This window comes from Notechis scutatus, chromosome 4, assembly GCF_049901735.1.
Source record: "Notechis scutatus isolate UNSWTSFEM ecotype Mainland chromosome 4, rNotScu1.2, whole genome shotgun sequence".
NCBI lineage: Eukaryota > Metazoa > Chordata > Lepidosauria > Squamata > Elapidae > Notechis > Notechis scutatus.
Window position 1 is genome coordinate 123379257 of NC_142012.1, and position 21063 is coordinate 123400319.

General features: G+C 40.4%; 1 protein-coding gene and 1 non-coding gene across 2 annotated transcripts in view; both read right to left on the bottom strand.

Moving 5' to 3' along the window:
- Positions 1 to 21063, bottom strand: part of LOC113414726 (prominin-1-A-like) — a 36771-nt gene that overhangs the window by 2827 nt on the left and 12881 nt on the right. The window contains exons 5-24 of the mRNA XM_087964673.1: positions 19277 to 19397; positions 18334 to 18397; positions 17772 to 17861; positions 16902 to 17092; positions 16356 to 16430; positions 15935 to 15998; positions 10996 to 11155; positions 10206 to 10364; positions 9665 to 9788; positions 9206 to 9297; positions 7240 to 7324; positions 6867 to 7016; positions 5984 to 6052; positions 4093 to 4185; positions 3952 to 4005; positions 3205 to 3285; positions 1876 to 1944; positions 1316 to 1405; positions 782 to 894; positions 372 to 398 (exon numbers count right to left, since the gene is read on the bottom strand). Of these exons, the coding sequence (XP_087820799.1) occupies positions 372 to 398; positions 782 to 894; positions 1316 to 1405; positions 1876 to 1944; positions 3205 to 3285; positions 3952 to 4005; positions 4093 to 4185; positions 5984 to 6052; positions 6867 to 7016; positions 7240 to 7324; positions 9206 to 9297; positions 9665 to 9788; positions 10206 to 10364; positions 10996 to 11155; positions 15935 to 15998; positions 16356 to 16430; positions 16902 to 17092; positions 17772 to 17861; positions 18334 to 18397; positions 19277 to 19397 (1971 nt within the window). The remainder of the gene's footprint in view (positions 1 to 371; positions 399 to 781; positions 895 to 1315; positions 1406 to 1875; positions 1945 to 3204; positions 3286 to 3951; positions 4006 to 4092; positions 4186 to 5983; positions 6053 to 6866; positions 7017 to 7239; positions 7325 to 9205; positions 9298 to 9664; positions 9789 to 10205; positions 10365 to 10995; positions 11156 to 15934; positions 15999 to 16355; positions 16431 to 16901; positions 17093 to 17771; positions 17862 to 18333; positions 18398 to 19276; positions 19398 to 21063) is intronic.
- Positions 19388 to 19677, bottom strand: LOC148130896 (signal recognition particle RNA). Its single transcript, XR_015749640.1, has one exon.

A 21063-nucleotide genomic window follows, 5' to 3' on the forward strand; every position in this document is an offset into this window, starting at 1 on the left:
GCAGCTCTCAGTCCCTCACTGTTGGCTCATGATATAAGATAGGGCTTTAAAAATGCTCTCTACCCTGATAAAATACCACACACTACTTTTTAGCATCACCGTAAGCATTATTTGTTGGTCGGCATGTGACAAAAACTTACAGTATTTGCAATGATGGTTGTTACCCACTCTGCAGACCATTATGTTCATTTCCTTGTTCCCTGTTATACAGTGAACTGCCTACTCTATATTTGGTATTCTCTACACCCCAAATGGCTTTCACACTCCTTTAGTGGCTAATTAAATAGCTCTTCTTTAGCCTAATACTGACATTTGCTTGAACTTCAATTCTTCTTAGCAAAGATTGCTCACAGATAGAGAAAAATACTCACAGTTCAAAGTTTTCCATAATCTCATCCCTAATAGAAGAAAGGGAGGAATAGTGTCAATGACGTGTATATATATGGACACACACACACACAGAGAGAGAGAGAGAGACAGAGACAGAGACAGAGACAGAGACAGAGAGCATATTGCCACATCCATATAACAGTTCTTACATAAACTAGACTGGAAACCACAAAAATAATTAGTGATTGAACTGGACATCATCACAGAGAGAAGCAGGGAAAAGGAAGATCTTCCAGTTACGCTATGGCAAGATTTCTGAAGCAGTTCTAAGAAATGTAGCCCCGGGAGATTGGAGGTACTTGCACAGATGATTCTGAAGAAATTTTCAAACTAGCTCATAGACAATATAGGGGGAGGGAGTAGCATGCCCAAGTACATAATTCATCCTTACTGATAGATGTCATCAACATTCATTCGACGATAAAACTTGGCAAGCCGCACAGCCAAGATGATACTTGGCAACAGAAAGATTGTGCACCAGGCCAGACAGAACCAGAAGGCATTCTAGGAGGGGAAAAGAGAAGGGATAAATTGTTGGAGGCAATGCTTTACGTGTTTCAGCACAGCTTTAGTTGGTTGAGACAGCCAAGAGAAATATCTCTCATGATAGACATATCTTCACACAGTAGGTATTTGCATCTTCTGGTCTTACTATCCATTAGCCTTCTTTATGGACCTCCCCTCTCACTCCCGTTTCTGTTCAGAAGCATGTGCACTTCTAATTTCTCCCTACAGTTTTTCTCAAAATTAAGACATGGGTTGTTAAAGCAAACTGATGCCCAAGACAATTATAATGATATGCTCTTTTTACAATTTAGTGTTACATTCTGTTGTAACTACCATCTCTTGCCTTAATTCCATGCTGATATGATTAGCAATCCTACATCTCAATTAATGTTCTGATTAGTCCTACTGATTTTCTCACCAAAGAATCAACAAGGTAATTGCAGACAACGGTATTCATGCTATCCAGTGCCCAGGCTACAGGACCGCAGCGACCAAATTCTCCTATGATCTGCCAACAAAATTTAAAAGCAAAACAAAACATTTCATTAGAAGTTTCATCAGAGAAAACCAAGCTCTGGTCTTCTGGACAATACTTTTATTTGACCACCATATGTTTTGAAATCTACAATAATTTATTTTCCAACCCAGAAGGAAAAGTTCAATCCCTCAATAATTATATTCTGCATTTTCATTGCTGCCTTATACAATATACTATGCTTAAACCCAGATTAACAAAGCATAATTGCTATATTGAAACAAATAGATAAGTTTTGTCTGGGTCACCAAATCACTGATCTTCATACAACATACCAAGGGAATTGAAAGGTTCTTGGCTTAAAAAATCGTCATGCCTCTTGAGTCTACATGTTATTTGGTAAGGGTTTGACCAAGGACATATAACTACATTGTGTTGGAAAGATAAAAGTGTAACCCAGCCAGTCCATCCTTATTCCATTAGAAATGATTGATAATACTTACAAAATACTCAACCCGTGTCACATAGGAGGAAAAATAATTCACTGTGTTCAATATAAAAGTCTTGGTCTCCTAGATGGAAGTAGAGAAGAGGATGGGTTCAAACCCAGGAAATGATTTGGTTTTGGGTGTAAATATTCTATATAAACTGCACTGCAGATCCATGAGTTTTGGAGCATAAATATAGCAATAGCACTTAGACTTATATACCACTCCATAGTGTTTTACAGACCTCTCTAAGAGATTTACAGAGTCAGCATATTGACCCCCAACAATCTGGGTCCCCATTTTATTGACCTTGGAAGGATGGAAGGATGGAGTCAACCTTGAGTTGGTGAGAATCGAACTCCTGGAATGAGCAGTGAATTAGCCTGCAGTACTGCATTCTAACCACTGCACCACCATGGCTCTATCCTATATAAATTGCATTGAAGTTCATGAATGGAAATGAAGCTCTAAAAGATGCGGGGGTGCGGGGGGAAGAGAAGGAGAGAGCAAGCAGAGCTCTTTCGTGCAAGATCTGCTAGCGATAATAAGGCTCTCGATGCTTAAATTACTTCTTTAAATTTCCCGCAAGCATAAGAAGCATGGCCATACTACTACAGGTAGTCCTGGACTTATGACTATTTGTTTAATGATTGTAGAAAAAGTGCCTTACGACCAGTTTTGAAAGCTAATACCACCATACCACTCCTATGGACACAGGAATGCAAGTGGCTCCCATTTACAACTGGTTGCAGTAACTTGTGGTCATGTGATTAAGACTGCCCAGCTATCTTCCTATAAGCAAAGTCAATTGGGGAAGCCAGATTCACTTAAAGATTGTGTGATTTACTTAATGATATGAACTGCTTAATGACTGCAGTAACCATGGTCATAAAATTGTGATCCAATCACGTGATGTCTTCCTTAATGACAGTATCGTTTATCAACCAACATTCTGGCCCCAACTGTGTCATAAGTCAAAAACTACCTATATTCATGAAAGTAGCACAATGTTGTTCAGAGTGTGAATTAGCCTAAGGTATCTACCTAGTGTCTTAATGAGTGGATTCCTTAAAGTAGCAGCATTTTCCCTTAGATCACTTAATGAACAACAGTACTCCCACAATGTCTGAAACACTTTTTCTAAATCATTTTTTAAGCATGCAGAGTCCTAGGAAGTAACAAGCTGCACCCTGGAGCTTCTGCTCATCCCGTTCTCGGTTTTTGTGTCCCACGTCTCACTTTAGATGGCTGGTGGTCAGTTCTGATCAAAATGCTGGGGCCAATTGGCAGAGTTTATTCACATTGTAAATAAACAAACATACTACGGTACTGATGAAGACTTACCTTTTTTATAACTTCCTCCGTCTGGTTCTTTATAAATGAATTGGTCTCGTTTATTTCTGACAGTGTGCGGTTTATCAGATTCTGGTGGGATATATCAGTGTTAGGTTCTTTCAAAAGCTTCTGTTCAAGTATATCTGAGCTGTTTGCTCAAGGAAAATAGTTTACACACTAGCATCACAAATCCCACAGCATATTAAAAGCTGGGATATGTCCTTTGATATATTTTTATTAAATTAAACATGAAGGGAATGATGTCAATAAGCATTTTAAATCAATTATATTCAACATCACACAAATAGCTCCGCTTATGCTATAGGTCAGAGGTATCGCACTGGTGGCACGCGGGCCGGATGAGTCACACACAGGCCACGCCCATCCCAGTTCTGCGAAGGGGAAAAAGTCATATGTCACGTGACGTGGCAAGTTTGACACCGGTGGTATAGATGGACCTTCCATACTCATTCTCTCCTTGGTGTGATGTCTACCAATCACTTAACTGTGTTCAGTCTTGTCATAAATTTAATAAATTTAAATCCTTTTTATGCCAAGATAAATTTTTGAACTCTCCAACTTGCACTTAGTAATATGAAGTCATTATTTTCTATCTCTTATCTCAAGGCCCAAACAGATTGGCCTGTAGCAGAACTTCTGAAATAGAGATAGCTCCTTTATCTATACAGAAATCTTTAGGAGCCCTAGAATCAAAGGGCTCTTTCCCAGTTTTTCACTTCCACCCAGCCTGCTTACTGGAATTTGAGGTGTAGATTTCCGCAAGCTCTGGACACTTCTCTTCAAGGCATGCTGAGGGAGAAAACAAATAAATTCTTCATTCAGTGATACCAGGTTTGGTCAAATAAAATAAAGAGAGACAAGGGAAACCACACTCACAATTTCTGGAGGAAATTTGAGGTTTATCCACTTTTGGATCTCCTTCAGCTCATTAGCTTGACGTTTCAAATTTGTCTTTGTATCATCGGTTGTCTGTAAATGAATGAAAGAATGAATGAATGAATGAATGAATGTGTGTGTGTGTGTGTGTGGTTATATATAGTTATACAGTATATATATCATATATATGATTATTTGTTTTTATACACACAGTATTCATTAAACTTGACACTGACTCATATCCAATTACCATTTGTGCTCTGTAATTTCAATGCCCCATTTCACTCCACTCTCCCTCAACCATTACCTTCTGGTTCAAAACAGGTCCTACTCCAACTATTTCAGTGAGGCCAGGATTTAGTACTGAGACAGTTTGTTCATGCTTACTGATTGAGCGTATGGTTGAGCCAAGATGGAGATCACGTGTTCCTTGATCTCTTAGCAGCTTTCAATATCATTGACCATAGTATCCTGAGATAACTTCATGGGTTAGGGATTGGCGGAGCAATTTTAGAGGGGTTATCGTCCTTTCTCTAAGCCCAGACTTATTCCATTTTTGAGCATGGAAGAGGTAATACTGCCTCTCAATATTTGGTGTGCAATCTAGGAATCTTCCTGGACTTGCAGCTCCTGCTGCGACCAGAAGGGTGTTTGAACTTCTGGCATACAGGTTTTGCTCTTCCCTAGATTGGGAATCCCTTCAGGTAGTGCTCATGCCTAGTCACCTTCTGGTTTGTCTACTGCAATGTGCTCTATGCTGATTTCCCTTGAAGACTTTTCAGAAGCTTCAACTGATCCAGAATGCAATGGCAGGAGTGGTGATGCACATGCCTTGGTATATCCATTTAACATCTCTGCTTCGCACTGGTTACTAGTTTGCTTCTGGATATGATTTATGGTGCAATTCAAGGTTACCAGCCATGCCTTTGGCGAGGGTGAGTGAGACTTCTCACTTCATTCCATCTGGTCTATTGTGCTTGCCATCTTTTTTTCTTTAACTTTCATATTTTATTTTTATTGTAATGTATTTGATTGATTATTGTGAGCTATACACAGTTGTAGGGAATCAGGTAGCATACAGCTATTATTATTATCATCTCTTTTATTCATTAAACATGAAACTCAATCAGCTGAACATTTAAAAATGTATCACAAATATCATTGACTGGCTTTGATGGTAGATACAGGTTGCTGCCAGCATCCTAGGTATCAACCAAGTATCTTTAAAATGTACGTTGTTCCAAGTAGAGCAGTCTTTTGCAGCTCCGCTTGCACTACAGCAGGAAGCTGCAACTTCTTGATGTATTTTGCAAAACTCTTGGACATGGTACCAAGTGCCCCAATGACAATGGGTATTTCATCCATAAATGTGCAATTTCGATGGCCAGGTCACTATATTTCGTGTTTTTTTCCAGTTCTTTTTCTTCGACTCTGGCATCTCCTGGCACAGCAATATCAATAAATTGCACGCTTCAGCTCTCGACAACCGTAATATCTGGCGTGTTATGTTCCAAATGTCGATCTCTCTGTATTCATAAATCCCACAAAATCTTCACCACCTCATTCTTGACAACCTTTTCCACTTTTTATTTTTTTTCTACTTTCCGCCCCCACAAATAATAATAATAATAATTATCATCATCATTATTATTATTCAGATCTCGTTATTTTTGTGCAGTTCACTGCCAAAGCTATTTGAAGGCCACATTCCAAGACACTATTTAGAAAAGAATTAGTTTACATCTTCCAGTGGCAGCTGAGAGAATAGCTGCATCTGCCAAATTCCCTGTCTACTCAAAAGGATTTCCCATAACATCTGCTGTGGATCTTAGAAGTTGAGGAAGAACATTATATGGGATCGTGTGGGTATCCTTTCCCAAGGAAAACTCACGCTATTTGCCACTTCTTCCAACTTATTAGCCAAGATATTCAGGTCCTGTTTGGTCAGATTTTGGTTAAGCTATAGAAAAAGAAGAAAAAGAGAACACAGAAGTCAAGCAAACAAAATACCCTTGAATGAATTAAATATGGAATTGAAAGCAGATTTACTTTTGAGTATTTCTGCATATTTTCCAGTCAGTAGTCATGTTTTAATATAATACATGTTATTGTTTTTCCTCGTCTCATCACTAGGAGGAATGAGTTCACCTCATCCCTCTTTTCTGCTGATCCACTAGCAACTGTTAGATTATTTGCTTTTGGATACATAGGCATTTTTATGACTGTTTTCTGACAGCACAGCAATCCAACAAGTTTTCTGATTATAAGGACTAGGTAAAGTGTGTCCTGTTCACAACAGCATTAACAGGCAAGTTGATCAGTCATGCTAGCCTATTTGATCACTGCTTAATTACTCATTGTAATTGCTATTATTTATAAAGAATGACATGTTTTTATTGCATTTTTATTATTTCATTATATTATATTGAGATGTTAATCTATACATATTGTACATTTTGTAAATACTCTGTCAACTGTTTGGCTATAGATGGTAACCTCACGGCTTCGCCAAACACATCACAACTGGAGCAGTTGCCAATAACCTACTTTGACAACATCAAGTCAGAATCCTTCTAGTAGTAGACTCTTAACTTCTCTAGCAGGGAAACAGTAATGTGTTCCCCAGCAAATGTGAACATCGCCCATTCTCCAACAGAGCAGTTGGAGAAGGTACAGAAGAATGTCTGGTCCTTATAGAGCTCCTGTTCTGGGAAGGAAATAATAACAACCGTTTTCCTTTCTTTCACAAGCCTTTTCTTTATTTTCCATCTTACTTGTTCAAGGGTACTGTTAAAATCCACATTCAGAGGCCCATCTTTTGCACTCAGTTTCAGCAAGCTGCGTTTTTGCTCATCCTCCAGGAGTTCAATAGTTCCAACATTGATTTTTATTTTATCCAAGGTTGAATTAATGTTTTGAGTGTACTAGAAAAACGGAAATGCCAGATGAGTATAAGCAGAGCACAACTTCATTTGTTCTGCAGTACATTCTCTAGAACCATTCAAGGGGGCTCTAGCTGTACCCTATACTTAAATGCTTAAACTATTCTTGGTGACAACCCTAAGCTGATGTTTGGGAACAAAACGTTAACTGATGATGGCATTTCTCTAGCACCAGATTGATTCAATATAGGCAGCCATCAGTTACCTTGCTGAGGTTGAAGGTGTCATTCAAAGAGACAATCTCATCTAGGTGAAAGGTACTCCACAAGGGTGCATTTTCTTCGCAACTCCTTTAAAAGAGGAATAATTTGAGTTGAGAGGCTAGGATGCATATTATGTGAAGCATAAATTGGATAAAAGCATCTCCAGTTTTCCACATTAGGTCTCCCCACACCACCCCTGCTCCATAGCTAGAAAGCTCTTCAGAATGGCTCAAATGTGCTGGTTTTTTTCTCCAAAAGACAGCTGGGCTTCCTTGGTATTTTCTTTGAACTGAAGAAGCTTCTTGAATGAGAAGTGAAATATTTTCAAAGAAAACACTAACAAAGTTCAGTTGCTTTTTGGAAAAAAACACATTTGGGACAACCATGACCTAGATCAGTGGTAGCTAACCTTTTGGGGCTCTCATGCTGATAATTGCGCGCATGCTTGCCTGCTTCTGCTCGCGTGCCATCACCCAGAAGGCAATGCATGTGGCCCCTCATGCCTCCTGCGCATGCATGCACGACCTGTGCAACCCAAGCTGCGTGCTTCTGCGCATGTGTGTGCAACCCCCTGCACACACTGCATGCTTCTGGACATGCATGAGTGTCTTCTACATGCCGCTGCACCCCTGGACATGCACGCCAGGTACCCGACAATTAGCTGTCGGGCGCACGCGCAATACACCTTTTCTGGGTGAGTGCTTGCATGCCAACAGTAATGCCATAGGTTCGCCACCACGGACCTAGATGATTGAGAATCTCCAAAAACACCTTCAGAATGGCCTTACTGTAGAAGCAGGCGCATTACAGGTAATCCTTGACTTACAACAGTTAATTTAATGACCATTCAAAGTTATAATGGTACAGAAAAAAGTGACTTATGATTGTTTTTTACACACTTATGACCACTGAAGTATCCCCATGGTCATGTGATCAAAATTCAGATGCTTTGTAACTGATTCATAATTATGACGGTTGCCCTGTCCCAGGGTCACGTGATGTCCTTTTGAAACCTTCTGACAAGCAAACTGACAAGCAATGTAGAAGCCGGATTCACTTAACAGTGTTACTAACTTAACTGCAGTGATTCACTTAACAACTGTGACAAGAAAAGTTGTAAAATGGGGCAAAAGCAAAACACACTTAATATTTCATTTAGCAATGGAAATTTTGGGCTCAATTGTGATCATAAGTTAAGAACTACCTGCATTCATTCCTATCACTTGCACACATAAACAATATAGCCGTCTTCCTTGCAAGGAGCAGGTAAGAAAAGTTCAGCTTTTGCTGCCACTGATAGCAAAAATATGTACATTGTTTTCAGCTGCTTCACTGCAATTACAGCAACCTGGTCCTGTTACTTAGGTGGTCTACAGACTCTCTGGGAGCAAATGGAGTGGAAGGATCGGCTGGAGGTAAAAGGGACTCATTCACTGGGGGAAACTGAAGGGACTTGCTCAGGAGAATTCTGTCAAGGTAGGACCTAAAGCAGTGGTCCCCAACTCCATGTCCTTGGACTGGCAGCAGTCTGTGGCATGCCAGCAACCAGTCCACACAAACAAGCAAAGCTCTATCCGTGGGATGCAGGCAGCACGCAAAACCACGCCCTTTCCGGTCCACGGAAAAACCTTTCCCCCTGGAAGGTTTGGATTCCTGGTGCCCAAAAGGTTGGGGGCCACTGACCTAAAGCACATTATTTGTGTAGAGATCACAGGCTGGGAATATGGTTCATATGATAGTCTAGCAAGCTTTTACTCGTTTATAAATAATTTAATCAGTGTAGCACTTCCATGTATTTCATTACTGGTTGATAAGCAGCTATGTCCCTCTTCTGTACAAGGTTCTGTACAACCCCCAAAACCTATTTCATTAGGCCTGCAACATTTACGTTCTCTCCAGATTCTCTTTCTCTGTAAGGAAATGGAAGAGAAACACAATGGCAGTTCAGCCAAGCAGACTGGCACTTACTTATATATGCTGGTCAGGTTTACATCAGAACCGTTCAAATTCATGAGCTTTTTCACACTTAATTCAGGGAACAACCCAGATGTGTCCAGGTACTACAAAAAAAGATAAGTAGCAGCTGATGAAACCTTTCTAAATTTTCTTAAACTCTTTACTGATTCCTCCAGCTGTATTTTCTCCCCTCCTGAAGCTGAAACTGCTGCAGCCAGAAACTAAAATAAAAATGACTTATGAAAGTTGAAAGAGGGAACTGCAAACAAAGATTGCAAATTAATGTATACCATTATTAACTCTATAACCATGAGCTATCCTTCCATGTATCACAATATTTATGCATTTATTTTATTAGGCTTATGTGCAACTTCAATGATCAACCAACTCTGAGCAGCCCTGTCTCCTCATTCCTAATCATGAGGGGGACTCTTAGAAGTTATAAACACAATAGCAACCTGGGTGGCTTACCTGAAGGATAATTCCATTGGCCCAAGGCCGGCACACCAATGTGTATGAATTGCCCCCAACTAAAAATAGTACTAGAACCAGCAACATCAGCAACCATGAAAATATAAAGCTGAATCCAACACTCCTGTCATGAAAGATGAGAAACAATCAGAAGTCTACAATACAACTATTGATTTGGATGTGAACACCCCACAGAAATTCCTACAGTTGGGTCTTATATTCTCATGTTGCCACTTCTGTGAAGATCCCTAGAGCAAGGCAGGCAAACAATGTGCTTGAAGCAAGTAGAGGACATTCTCAACTTAGTAGTGTACTTTGCCATCAACAGTGGCACTTGTGTACAGTGCCACTCTATGTTTTCCTGGTAGGAATCTATGCCAAGTGTAAAATTAGAAAACTTTCCATAAAGTGATTTCTCCAAACCAACTAACATTACATAGAAATACAAGCAGCGTTTGTGGCTATGATCTGGAAGGATACAAAGAGGTTATTGTCAGTTATTTCCCTATACTGGGCGGGGAGAGAAGACAACACTTCTTACGCCATAAGGAAGTTTCCACCAGTGTTGGAGAGGCAGCCACGTTTGGTAGGCCATTGCATTCCATTTGGATCTAGCCCAAGACCACCAAGCAAAAGGCCCAACACATTGAATGCAATTATTGCAAGCAGCAGGCAGCAAAGGCAGACGCCAACACCCCACCTACAGTGAAAGAAATCAACTAGTTAACACTCAGACTTTAAACAACAATGAAGGAAGGAAGGGGTGAAAACATGCTCAATGGGGTCAAATCAGTTCAATTACCATTAAGTTGAAATCAGAATAAGATAGGACTATGCTGTGCACAGACTAGCAGACTAGCTTTGTTCAAACCGGATGTTTACCAACCAGGATTATAATTTTCTCAATTAACCAAATTTTCTCAGGTGCATAACACATTAAATCACAAAGGGTTTGCATTCTAGGCTAAAATGTGCTTGGATCATTTGTAGCTCAATGTATTATGAACACAGGCGCTAGAAATTAAAGGAAGTAATGAAAACAATAAGATCCAATTCAAACCCAGAGCACAAGAATTGGTATTAAATGCTGATTTAATGATAAAATAGAGCATTAAGTTTTTGCAGATTAGAGGTGCTGGTCATTCAAACAACAACGTTTGAAACAGTACCTCAGAGAACTCTAGAGGCCTCATTTTTCTTCTGAGCTACACCATATTTTTCTATGACTGACCTTCTGCCTGCTAAAATGGAATGTAAATATCATTCCATCTGAACTCTGAATTCAAGTAATTCTGCAGCATATGAAAAATTGAGAAAAGTTTTATTCCTACCTGTAGCCATCATATGAGACCACAAGTGGCTTGTAGTAATTTGCCTTCTTGACAATATTTTCCATGAATGCAGAGACGTCCTTCAGTGAGATCTGCTTGTACAACTTATCACTGATTGTATTAATTCCATTCTTGATATCGTAAAGTACATCTTGTATCTCTTTAATAATAGGAGCCAACACAGATAAACTCATTATACTATATGTATTATCATGGACCACCTAAACAATAACAATAATCCAAGGGCAATGGATATGCTAAATTCTCCAACTCGTATTCTGTACAGATACAATTCACATTGCATCTTAATCTAAATGATGCAATTAAAACCTTTTATTGATGCAAATCAAATACTTCTATTAAAGCATCTTTAACAAAGCAATAAACAACAGACAAAGCTGACTGTAAATTCTGGGAGTGAAGATTACATTTTTTTTTTGGAGGGATCAGTTTCCATTAAATGAAATAAACTAAAGTCAGGGTGAAGCAGGAGCAGGAAAATAGCTGCACATGGGAAGAATAAGTAGAATAATTCAGGAAACTAAATATGTTTGAGCAAAGAAATTGAAAAACAATATATCGTATCAAAACATAGGATATTTGTCTAATACTGCATCAGAGCTTCATCTTACGCATATTAGCTATACCAGGGGTGTCAAACTCGATTTCATTCAGGGCCACATCAAGGTTGTGTTGGATCTCGGGGGGGTTGTAGGAGCGTGGCCAGGGTGGGTGTGACCAGTTCAACATCACTCGTGATGTGATGACCTCCTGCATCCTTCTACCAGTGAAAACAGACCGCAGGAGCTCCTTTTTCACTGGCAGATGGCTGCAGGAGGCTGTCGCAACTGAAAATAGAACTCAGGAGGGCTGTACGTGGCCCCCACGAACTCCGTTTTTGCTGGCAGAGGGCTGCAGGTGGCCATCATGGCTGAAAAGAGAGCTCGGGAGGACCGCATGCACTCCCCTTAGCTCCATTTTTGCTGGTAGGACTGCAGGAGGCGATGGCAGCCCAAAACAGAGCTCGGGAGGGCCGCAGGAGGCATTTTCATTGGCAGAGGGCTGCAGGAGGCATTGACACCGTGTGGCCCCCAAAGCTCCATTTTCACTGGCAGAGCACTGCAGGTTGGTCCTTTGCAGGTTGGTCCCTCCAGGGTGGCCCCACGGGCCAGATCTATTCACCCCACAGGCCAGATCCAGCCTGCAGACCTTGAGTTTGACGCCCCTGATCAACACTGTCTAATGTTCATACAAACCCCCAGGATGTTTAACCATTTTAATGGTTAATTAAGCAAGCCATAATGGTCTGATTCATACATAGATAGGATAAATGTGTGCCTTTACACAGGTGTAAAAAAAAAAGGGAAACCGATTAGACTGTGCAAATTCTCAGAGGGACAGTGCTTCTCAACTACTTCTCAACACCTGAGAGTTTTTATAAAAATCAAAAGGGTACCTGCACAGAAGTCTATTGCACCTTCTCAGTGCCTGAGAGCTTCCTTCCAGCCTTCTTCTACTTTGTGATTGGTGGACTCTCCTCTATCTCTAACCGTTGGAAACTTCTAAAAGTTGGAAAAGGCTTCTACACAAGTATAGCGCTTCACTGAAGCCTTTCTTAACTTGCACAGATGTTAGAAATAGGAAACTTGGAGATGACATTGGCTGAGGGTAATTTTGTTGCACTCTTGATTCAGTGAGAACATACTGCATCCACAATGTGAATGTCTTTAGAGTGGCAAATAATTACATAAGACAATAAACCACCCCCTAAGTTAATACAGTAAGCAAGCAGGGTAGCAGTTCTTCAGAATTTCTGCTATGGATCTCTTGAGTCCTACCTGAAGAAGCCAGAGACTGGACCTAGGCTTTTTTGCAAGCAAAAAGTGTGCCTTACTAGTAGGTTTGGTATATATGGGTATTAATTACTTAAAATCTACACAATACTGACCATTGTATTCACACCAAGAGCGGAAACATCACTAGGCAAAAAATACTGACACTGACATTAGTGCATTAAAGAAGCCACCAAGACTGTGGCTTGGAAGGAACTGAAATAATGGCATCCTAGCAAAGTAAAGCATTTACCGTAAATGTCTGAGTACAGTTCAAAGTGCAGCTTATGATTTATAAAGCTGTACACAGCTTGGGCCAAGGCCTTTTGAAGTGCCATCAATGCTTGCCAAAATCCTTTGGAGACATCCTACCCTTTGAGCAGTGGTGGGATTCAAATATTTTTGCCACTGGTTTGGTGGGTGTGGCTTGGCGGGCGTGCTTTGTGCGCATGCACAAACTTTGCATGCACACCTGTGCAAAATGCACACTTTGCGCAGGCGCAGAGGCATTCTAACTTGCCTCCTGCAAGCCTGCACGATCCTGATCGCTTCAGTTGCTGCTGCACGGCACTCTTCTGTGCCGCGCAAAGCAGCTGCGCTTCAAATTCAGCAGATAAAGGTGAGTATGGGACTCCCGGTGGGCAGGTGGGCCCAACAGCAGAGTGGCGAAGAGAACTGGTTCAGTCTCCGCTGCTCATTGCTGCTACTGTCTCACCAGAACCAGCCCGAACCGGTAGAATACCACCACTGCCTTTGAGGCATATTTGGTGAAAACCCAAGAAGACACATCTTCTGTAGCTGTTCCTGGGCTTTGGAGCCCTCTTCCAGAGGTGCCAGGTTTCCTTCTAACAGGAAGCCAATATATTTATTCGGAGAGGCTTTGGGCCATACCACAGACCTTTGTCTTACAGAGATGCACATACAGAGAGATAGAGATACATACATTTCTAACTGTGTGTTAATTATCAGTAGACTCTCAGTCTATATATTATTGTTATTAATAACTATATATTTAGTTACTATTTGTAGCACCTTTCAACATTGTCATTAATTGTTTTAAATAAATAGTTGGCAGGAATTCTTTTCAAATATCAAGATCACATAAAACTGGGTAGATAGCTAATACTGTAGGATAGCCCAACCCGGGCTAATATTGGGACAGTGTTTCCAGATGTATAATTTTCAACTCCCAGAATTTTCCAGTCAGTTTGGCCATTCCTGAAAATGCCAGAAGTTTTAAAGTCTGCATATCTAGAAGTTTTCAGGTTGGGGAATATTGTGCAAGAGGATTAAAACCCAGTACAAAATTATATTGGTAGATTTGAGAAAAATCACAAAAGTAAATGTACTAATGAAACAAAGGAAGATCTTCACTAAGGAAAAAATAAAATAAATGAACAGGTGGAGAGCATGGAAGGATATCTGGCCTGATAATGCTAAATCTGGGAAAAAATATTTACAACTGAATAGGAATTGGCAACTCAAAATATGGCTACTCAGAAGTCAAATGCAGTTTTAGATTGTGTGAAAAGTACTTCATTTACCTAGTCAGGAGAAGTTATAATTACATTCTATTCTGTGTCCAGTTCTGGGTGCCACATTTTAATAGAGGTTCAGTTAAAAATTTGCAGAAAAAAGCAACAAGGGGATTAAAAGATAACTCTTATTTTTAAAACAAAGTCGAAGCAAATTGGTATGTTTAGACCTGAGCAAATATTTTGGAAGGGGAATATAAGAGCACTTTTCAAGGAAATGAAGAGGTATCATTCAGAAGTCAAGACCTGTTCTGTATCTCTGAGATGGAATGATGGTCATAAGAAACAGGAAGAGAGATTCTAGCTGAATGTTAGAAAATACTTCCAAAGGTCACCGTTTGATAGTGGAATCAAGTATGTGAAACATGGTGAACTGTCCTTCAGGGCAGGGGTCGCCAATCTTTTGGACTTCAAGGACTACCAAACTCATAATTTTAAATCCCGTGGGCCACTAATATGAATTTTGACTGATGGTGGCTTGACGTTGGTAGGAGGGGGGGGATCTGATCTAACCTTGGAGGGCTGGCAGCGATGTTCTCTCTCTCTCTCTCTCTCTCTCCCTCCCTCTCCCTCTCTCTCTCCCTCTCTCACACACCCTCCAAGGCAGCCACATTCCTAACCTGCTTTTCAGCTCCGTTCTCAGGGAGGGAAGAGAGAGAGAGACGCTATCCTGCAATCCCAAATAAAGAACTACTGATCGGTAGGCAAACAGGGTGGGGATTTTCCTGCAGACTTTTTGGGGGATTTTCCCAGGGTCTCTGTCTGTAGAGACAGAGACCCTGGAAAAATCCCAAAAAAAGTCTGCAGGAAAATTCCCCACCCCATTTTCCTACTGATCAATCATTCTTTATTTGGGATTGCAGGATACTGTCTCCAGCTCCATTCTCAGGGGGAGAGGGAGAGGGAGAGGGAGAGGAGAGGGAGAGGGAGAGGAGAGGGAGAGGAGGGAGAGAGAGAGAGAGAGAGAGAGAGAGAGAGAGAGAGAGAGAGAGAGAGAGAAACTTTTGGCTTCATGCAAGGAAAGCAGCAGAAGTCTTTCTTTCCCTCCCCCAAACTCCACCAGAAATGAGTCTTTGCCAGCGCAGCCTCTTGGAGCAGGATGCCTTGCAGGGTCCCAAAGACTCATTTCCGGCGGAGTTTGGGGAAGAGAAAGAAAGACTTTTACTGCTTTCCTTGTGTGCAGCCAAAAGCAAAAGAAGAAAGAAGTGGAAAGAAGCAGCCTGGTAGACAGGCCAGGCACATGGGGTGAATGGGGCAAGTTCCCCTTCTCCGCCATTTCCCCCCTCCCCTCACTACCTCATGTTGTTCACAATGCAAGTGACACAAGCCTTGTATTCCCGCACAGCCTGGATTAATTGCTTTGGGGGGTACTTTGAGGGTGACATTTCTCTGCGGACCACCAAAATTTTCTCACAGACCACCAGTGGCCCACTGATTGGCGACCACTGCTTCAGGAGATGTAATCTGGCATTATTTTGAACTTCTGCATTAAGGAAGTAACTCAATTAATGTAAAAAAAACCACAGAATAATGTGTGAAATGAAGAAGAGATTCTCTGATTGGGTTACTTACCAGACACCTCCTTTTTGGTTTGATTAGAGACTTTCTGTGGTATTTCTTTAATGAAATTTCTTGCCTACAAGCAAAAGGAATACAGTCAGACAAAGATGAACACACACACAAAGCTCAGATCTCAGAATGTAAGTCAAGTAAAACATGACCCCAAATTGCTGAACAAAAGACAAAGCCCCAAGAAGATACATTTGCTATTTCTCCAAATTAACAGATTTAATCCCTTTAGCGGACATAGGACAGGTCTCATAAATAGGGTTCATCAGTCCATGAACAAAATGGCTCCAAACAATGACCAATGATTGTTGAAGTGACCATTTTGTCTTGTTCCTCAACCTCTTTTGGGCAAGCCAACTTATTGCACTGGCACTTGGGAGTAGATACTTGAAAGAATAATTGTAGAAGAAAAGGAGGGTGTTACCTCTATTACAGTACTGTTGAGATTTAAACTTGTCAGATTAGATATCAACTTAAGTGGATCACTGACATCAGGAATCTGCAGAAAGAAATAATGCAGAAACATATATTTTTATTGTTTGATCAACCGCAATTTGAGCAATGGGGAATTCAAGTAGGATGAAGTGAAGACACATAAAGCAACAGCTGCCATATAGAAATGTAACAATTGTAACACATATGGATGACTAGGAGTTAATGAACACAGATCTAGACATCTTGAAAACATATTCCTACATTGTAACCTATTCTATATTGTGTTACAATTGGGGCACATTTGATTTTATGGCTTCTGATTTCAGCCTCCCATGGATCAATAATCTCAGCAGTCTTATCCCAATTACATTATGCTTCCCTAGCCTGACTTTTAAGATGCATCAGGAATTGTATTTCTATGTCCCCCCAACGCATTGAACAGTTCACCATAACTCTGACCCAATCTTTTCCTGTGCCGTCAAATAATCCACCCTGCCCATCCAAATATTTTTCTCTCCTCCAAGATTCATTCTACCGTATCAAAATTGGCCTCAGGTATCAGGTTCTCTATGGACACTTCCCCACATGGGCTGCCACATTCTTTCAGAGTGCCATTGATCTCAGTTCTCAGGTCAGTCAGATTTTTATTCAGCTCCTGTTGCATTTTCTGCAAGCGACCACCAGTCTGGTTGACTTTCTGGAGTTCCTGGTCTATGTGCTGAATGTCTGTTTAAAAAAAAAAGTAGGAAGGACTGAGTAAAGACTGAGGAACAATTCCCCAACCTAAAGTGTCCACTTAGTTCTTGATTGTAAAAGAACTCGGAGCTGATTTTGTGCAAGATACAAGAAACCATTAAGGAAGGAGTTGGACATGATATTGCATAGTCCAGAAATAGAAGGAAGCATGAGAAAGGAGCTCATATAAGGCCACCTTGATTTTGCTTGGTATAAGATGGGACAGAGAGAAACTTGGACAGGCTATCAAGATTCGGTGATTATATCCTATAACAATAAATGGCATTCCTAGAATTCCGTTGTCTGTTTCTTGAACTGGTCTACCTCAAAAGACTGGCACTGATTTTGTCCACAGGTAATTACCCCTCAAACATTTAAAACATAATGAAGTCAATCAATAGGTCTCCAGCAGTTTCACAGTCTTTGGTTCCCATGGTTTGGCTCTGGAGGGAAAACCAAGAACTTTTTTCCTTGTCATGGCATCTCTTATGATGAAGTTGGCAAATCACTTGTCCCTGGAACTATAACAAAGTCTAGGTTTTTTTTTTTCATGAGAACTTTCTGTAAAAGTTCCTTCAACTTCTGGGCTGCCCTCTATTATCAATGTATTTGTGCTTCCATTCTACTATTCTATCCCAATATCATTTCCCAATCCAGTGTCTTGCAATACCTTGAAGAAGCTGCTCAGTTGTGTCTAATACTTTATTTGCTCGTCCACCTAGTTCATCCTTAATCTTGCTCCCCAAGGTATTGGCAATATCTGCAAAAAAGGAAAGCATCAACACAAAGTTAGTAACAGAAATACTTTTTCCACTGCCCTTTCTCTGTAAAACCCCATGGCCATTTAACATTTTTAGGATGGATGGACAGAAATGTGCAAATGGAAATATGTTTTTGCGTATACTTTCTGATTTGACCATACCCATTTTTCCTTCACTTTACACACACAAGCTCCGCAAGAAATGATATGATTCACATCAGTTGACCTAAAAGAGCTTGTCCACTCATGCACTCAAAAATAACAATACAAATTTGTATCCCTCCTTTATTTTGTACAAGGTAGCATACATAATGCTCTTGCCTCCTATTTCGCTAGAATGGAAATATTCAAAGGTATTTTCCTAATCTGTAACTATAGGATGCGGTGCAATAATGACATTTCACAAGTTGAAACATTTTCAATATATCATTGTGAATCCCATAAAAAAATTGTATCCAAGGCATAAACTTACTCAACAAGCTATCATTGACCTCCTTCAATGGTACTTTACTAGAGCTGACAATTTCATTAATCTCCTGTGGGAGAGATGAAATAAAATCCCATTGTAGCAGAGAAGATAGCACACAAAACTAAAATCCTGAACTCAGGATTCATGGATTCATGGAGATTATGAGGAAAAACATAGGATGTCATATACAATTCGAACACAACACTATTCAAATATGTCTATTGTAGCAAAAGGCCTTCCTATATGTTTGCCAGATATAAAGTCATATATTGACTATTCGTATATAGATTCAGATGGCAAAGTCGCTGTAACCATCAGAATTGTTGAACGAGTCATTATATAAACATCAAAGACTGAAATATAGTACACATAGAAAATAGATCCTATATTGCCCTGAAACAATATTTGTTGAAGATTTTAGTAGACTACTTCTAAGGAACTGTCCTATGAGGTTTTTGTCACCAACAAAAAAAAAGATACACAAAATAAATGCAATATTTGGTTCTGGAGGTAAATGAGGGAGGGAGGGAGAGGGAAATTTTGAAGGTAGTCTAGAAATATCCATTAGTACAAAATACAGAATAATGGGAATAGACATTATGGCCATATGTTTCCTGCACTAGCTCATTTCAACTAAAAAGAGTTGATACCAACCAATGAAGTCCTTCGCAACTTGGGGCCACACCTTCTGAAAGGATGTACCTTTCCGTTAACTGTAACTTGTGTATTACAGTCACCTTTATAAGTCCTACTCTAAATGCCCTCCTATCCTGAAGCACGGCCATCTGACTAACAGCTCTCCAATTTTGGCATGGTCTCGTTGAAGATAAAGCTTGACAACCACTTTTTTGATACTAAAAACTAAGATGGCAACTGGAACTGATACATGAAAAACACAGGATAAAATAGAGCGGTAAAGATATAATATAGACCAAGTCACATTTACCTGAGGTATAGAATTCAGATAAACATTCAGGTTGCTCACTGTATTGTTGAAAATGCCAAAACCTCTCCCTAGACCCTGGGATATTCGTTGGTTGCTGACATACGCACATATATCTCCAGCCCTTTAGCAGAAGAAGTAAAAAGAACAAAATTTTGATGGACAACTAGTAACATCATTCAACAGGCTGCAAACATAGCTCCATCTCCGACCTGGGCCGGTTCACCCCTCCTTAGGCAACCTGGTGGCCCTCAGCTCCCCGGGGATCAGCATATTGATGCCGAACTTAGTGCAGACACCGGATCGGCATAGCCTACTGCAGCCCAGAACTCCTGAGCTCAAGTGCTCTGACAGCCTCAGCCTCCGGAGTAGCTGGATTACAGGCTCGTGCCACCGTGCCCGGCTTGCAAACATAGCAATATGTTGGTCTTATCAACACAGCAATATGTTGGTCAAAATATAAATGCAATAAATCGTGTATGTATACACACACACACACACACACTTACACACACACTGATCTTGTGTTAAGTATTTGAAAAACTATGGGGATACAAATTTTGTAATAGATGTAAATTAGTTGAGTTCTTTTCTGGGTTTGCATGATGTATGAAGCCACCAATTCTGCCTTATCATTACCTATCAACTAGTTTATTATATTCAACAATGTGTTTTTAAAAATATCTTAGCATTATGTGTAAAGGTGAGCATAATATATAAGGAAAAAATATGTATGGTTCAGAGCCAGCACTTAATGCCTTGTGTTCTAACATTACAGAATCATAATGTGATTTCAGCTTGGAATTCCCTAGTTATGTGATTTGTCAATGCATTTTTTTTTATTCTGTAGCACCTTCTCTCTTTAACCCCATCAACTCACTTGTGGTTAATAATGCCATGCACAATCTCTTTGTAATCCTGCCTGCATTAACAAAAATACATCATGGGTAATTTTGATCTTTGCGTCCTTCTCAGAATACTATGGAAACAAATTATATACTAAGGGTTTGCTCCAGTGGGTGGGAATTTCTGTAAGGAACAATAAGGATGTGTTTGCAGTCCACACATGCTCAAGGACAGGTTTATGTTTTAACAATGTGCTTGTTTCTGAAAAGAAGTGCTGAAGGGAGTTTTGGCAAAATCTAGCATTACCAGGAATATTCCAGGCTGTTATCACATGGTTGAACTCTTTGGCCATAGAGCAACTTGGTAACTATTTAGTCCCACACAGTGGAATCTGCTCTTCCACCGTGGTAATTTGCTTTAGTGCTTCCCCGCTTGACCCACCCCGCCCCAGGCCCAACTTTCAGGAAACCATTCCCCAAGTACAAACAATCCTGTGCCAAGGAGACAGAAGATCTGGATCATATCTCAGTTAACTCTGTTCTTTGGCCACTCTTCACATTATATTAGGAATATCTGCTGTGTTAGTACTATCCGTACAAATCAAGGAATCTGATTTCAATGTGTTTCCAGGAGCTTGATCAAGTGGCAAAATCAACAAGAAGCAACTTAAAGATTAATTGATTTATAATAACTTCATCTTTCATGGAACATTGTCTACTTCATAAGATAAACTTTAAGGTGCTACACAATTTTCTGTCAACGTAAACCAGGGGTGTCAAACTCACGGCCTGCGGGCTGGATGCGTCACATGCTGGCCCCTCCCCCGCCCAGTTGAGCAAAGGGGGGGAAAGTTCCGATACATTATGTGACACTGCTGTGACAATGCGAGTTTGACACCCCTGACGTAAACCAATGCAGTAGTGCAGGAGTAGCTACTTTAAATC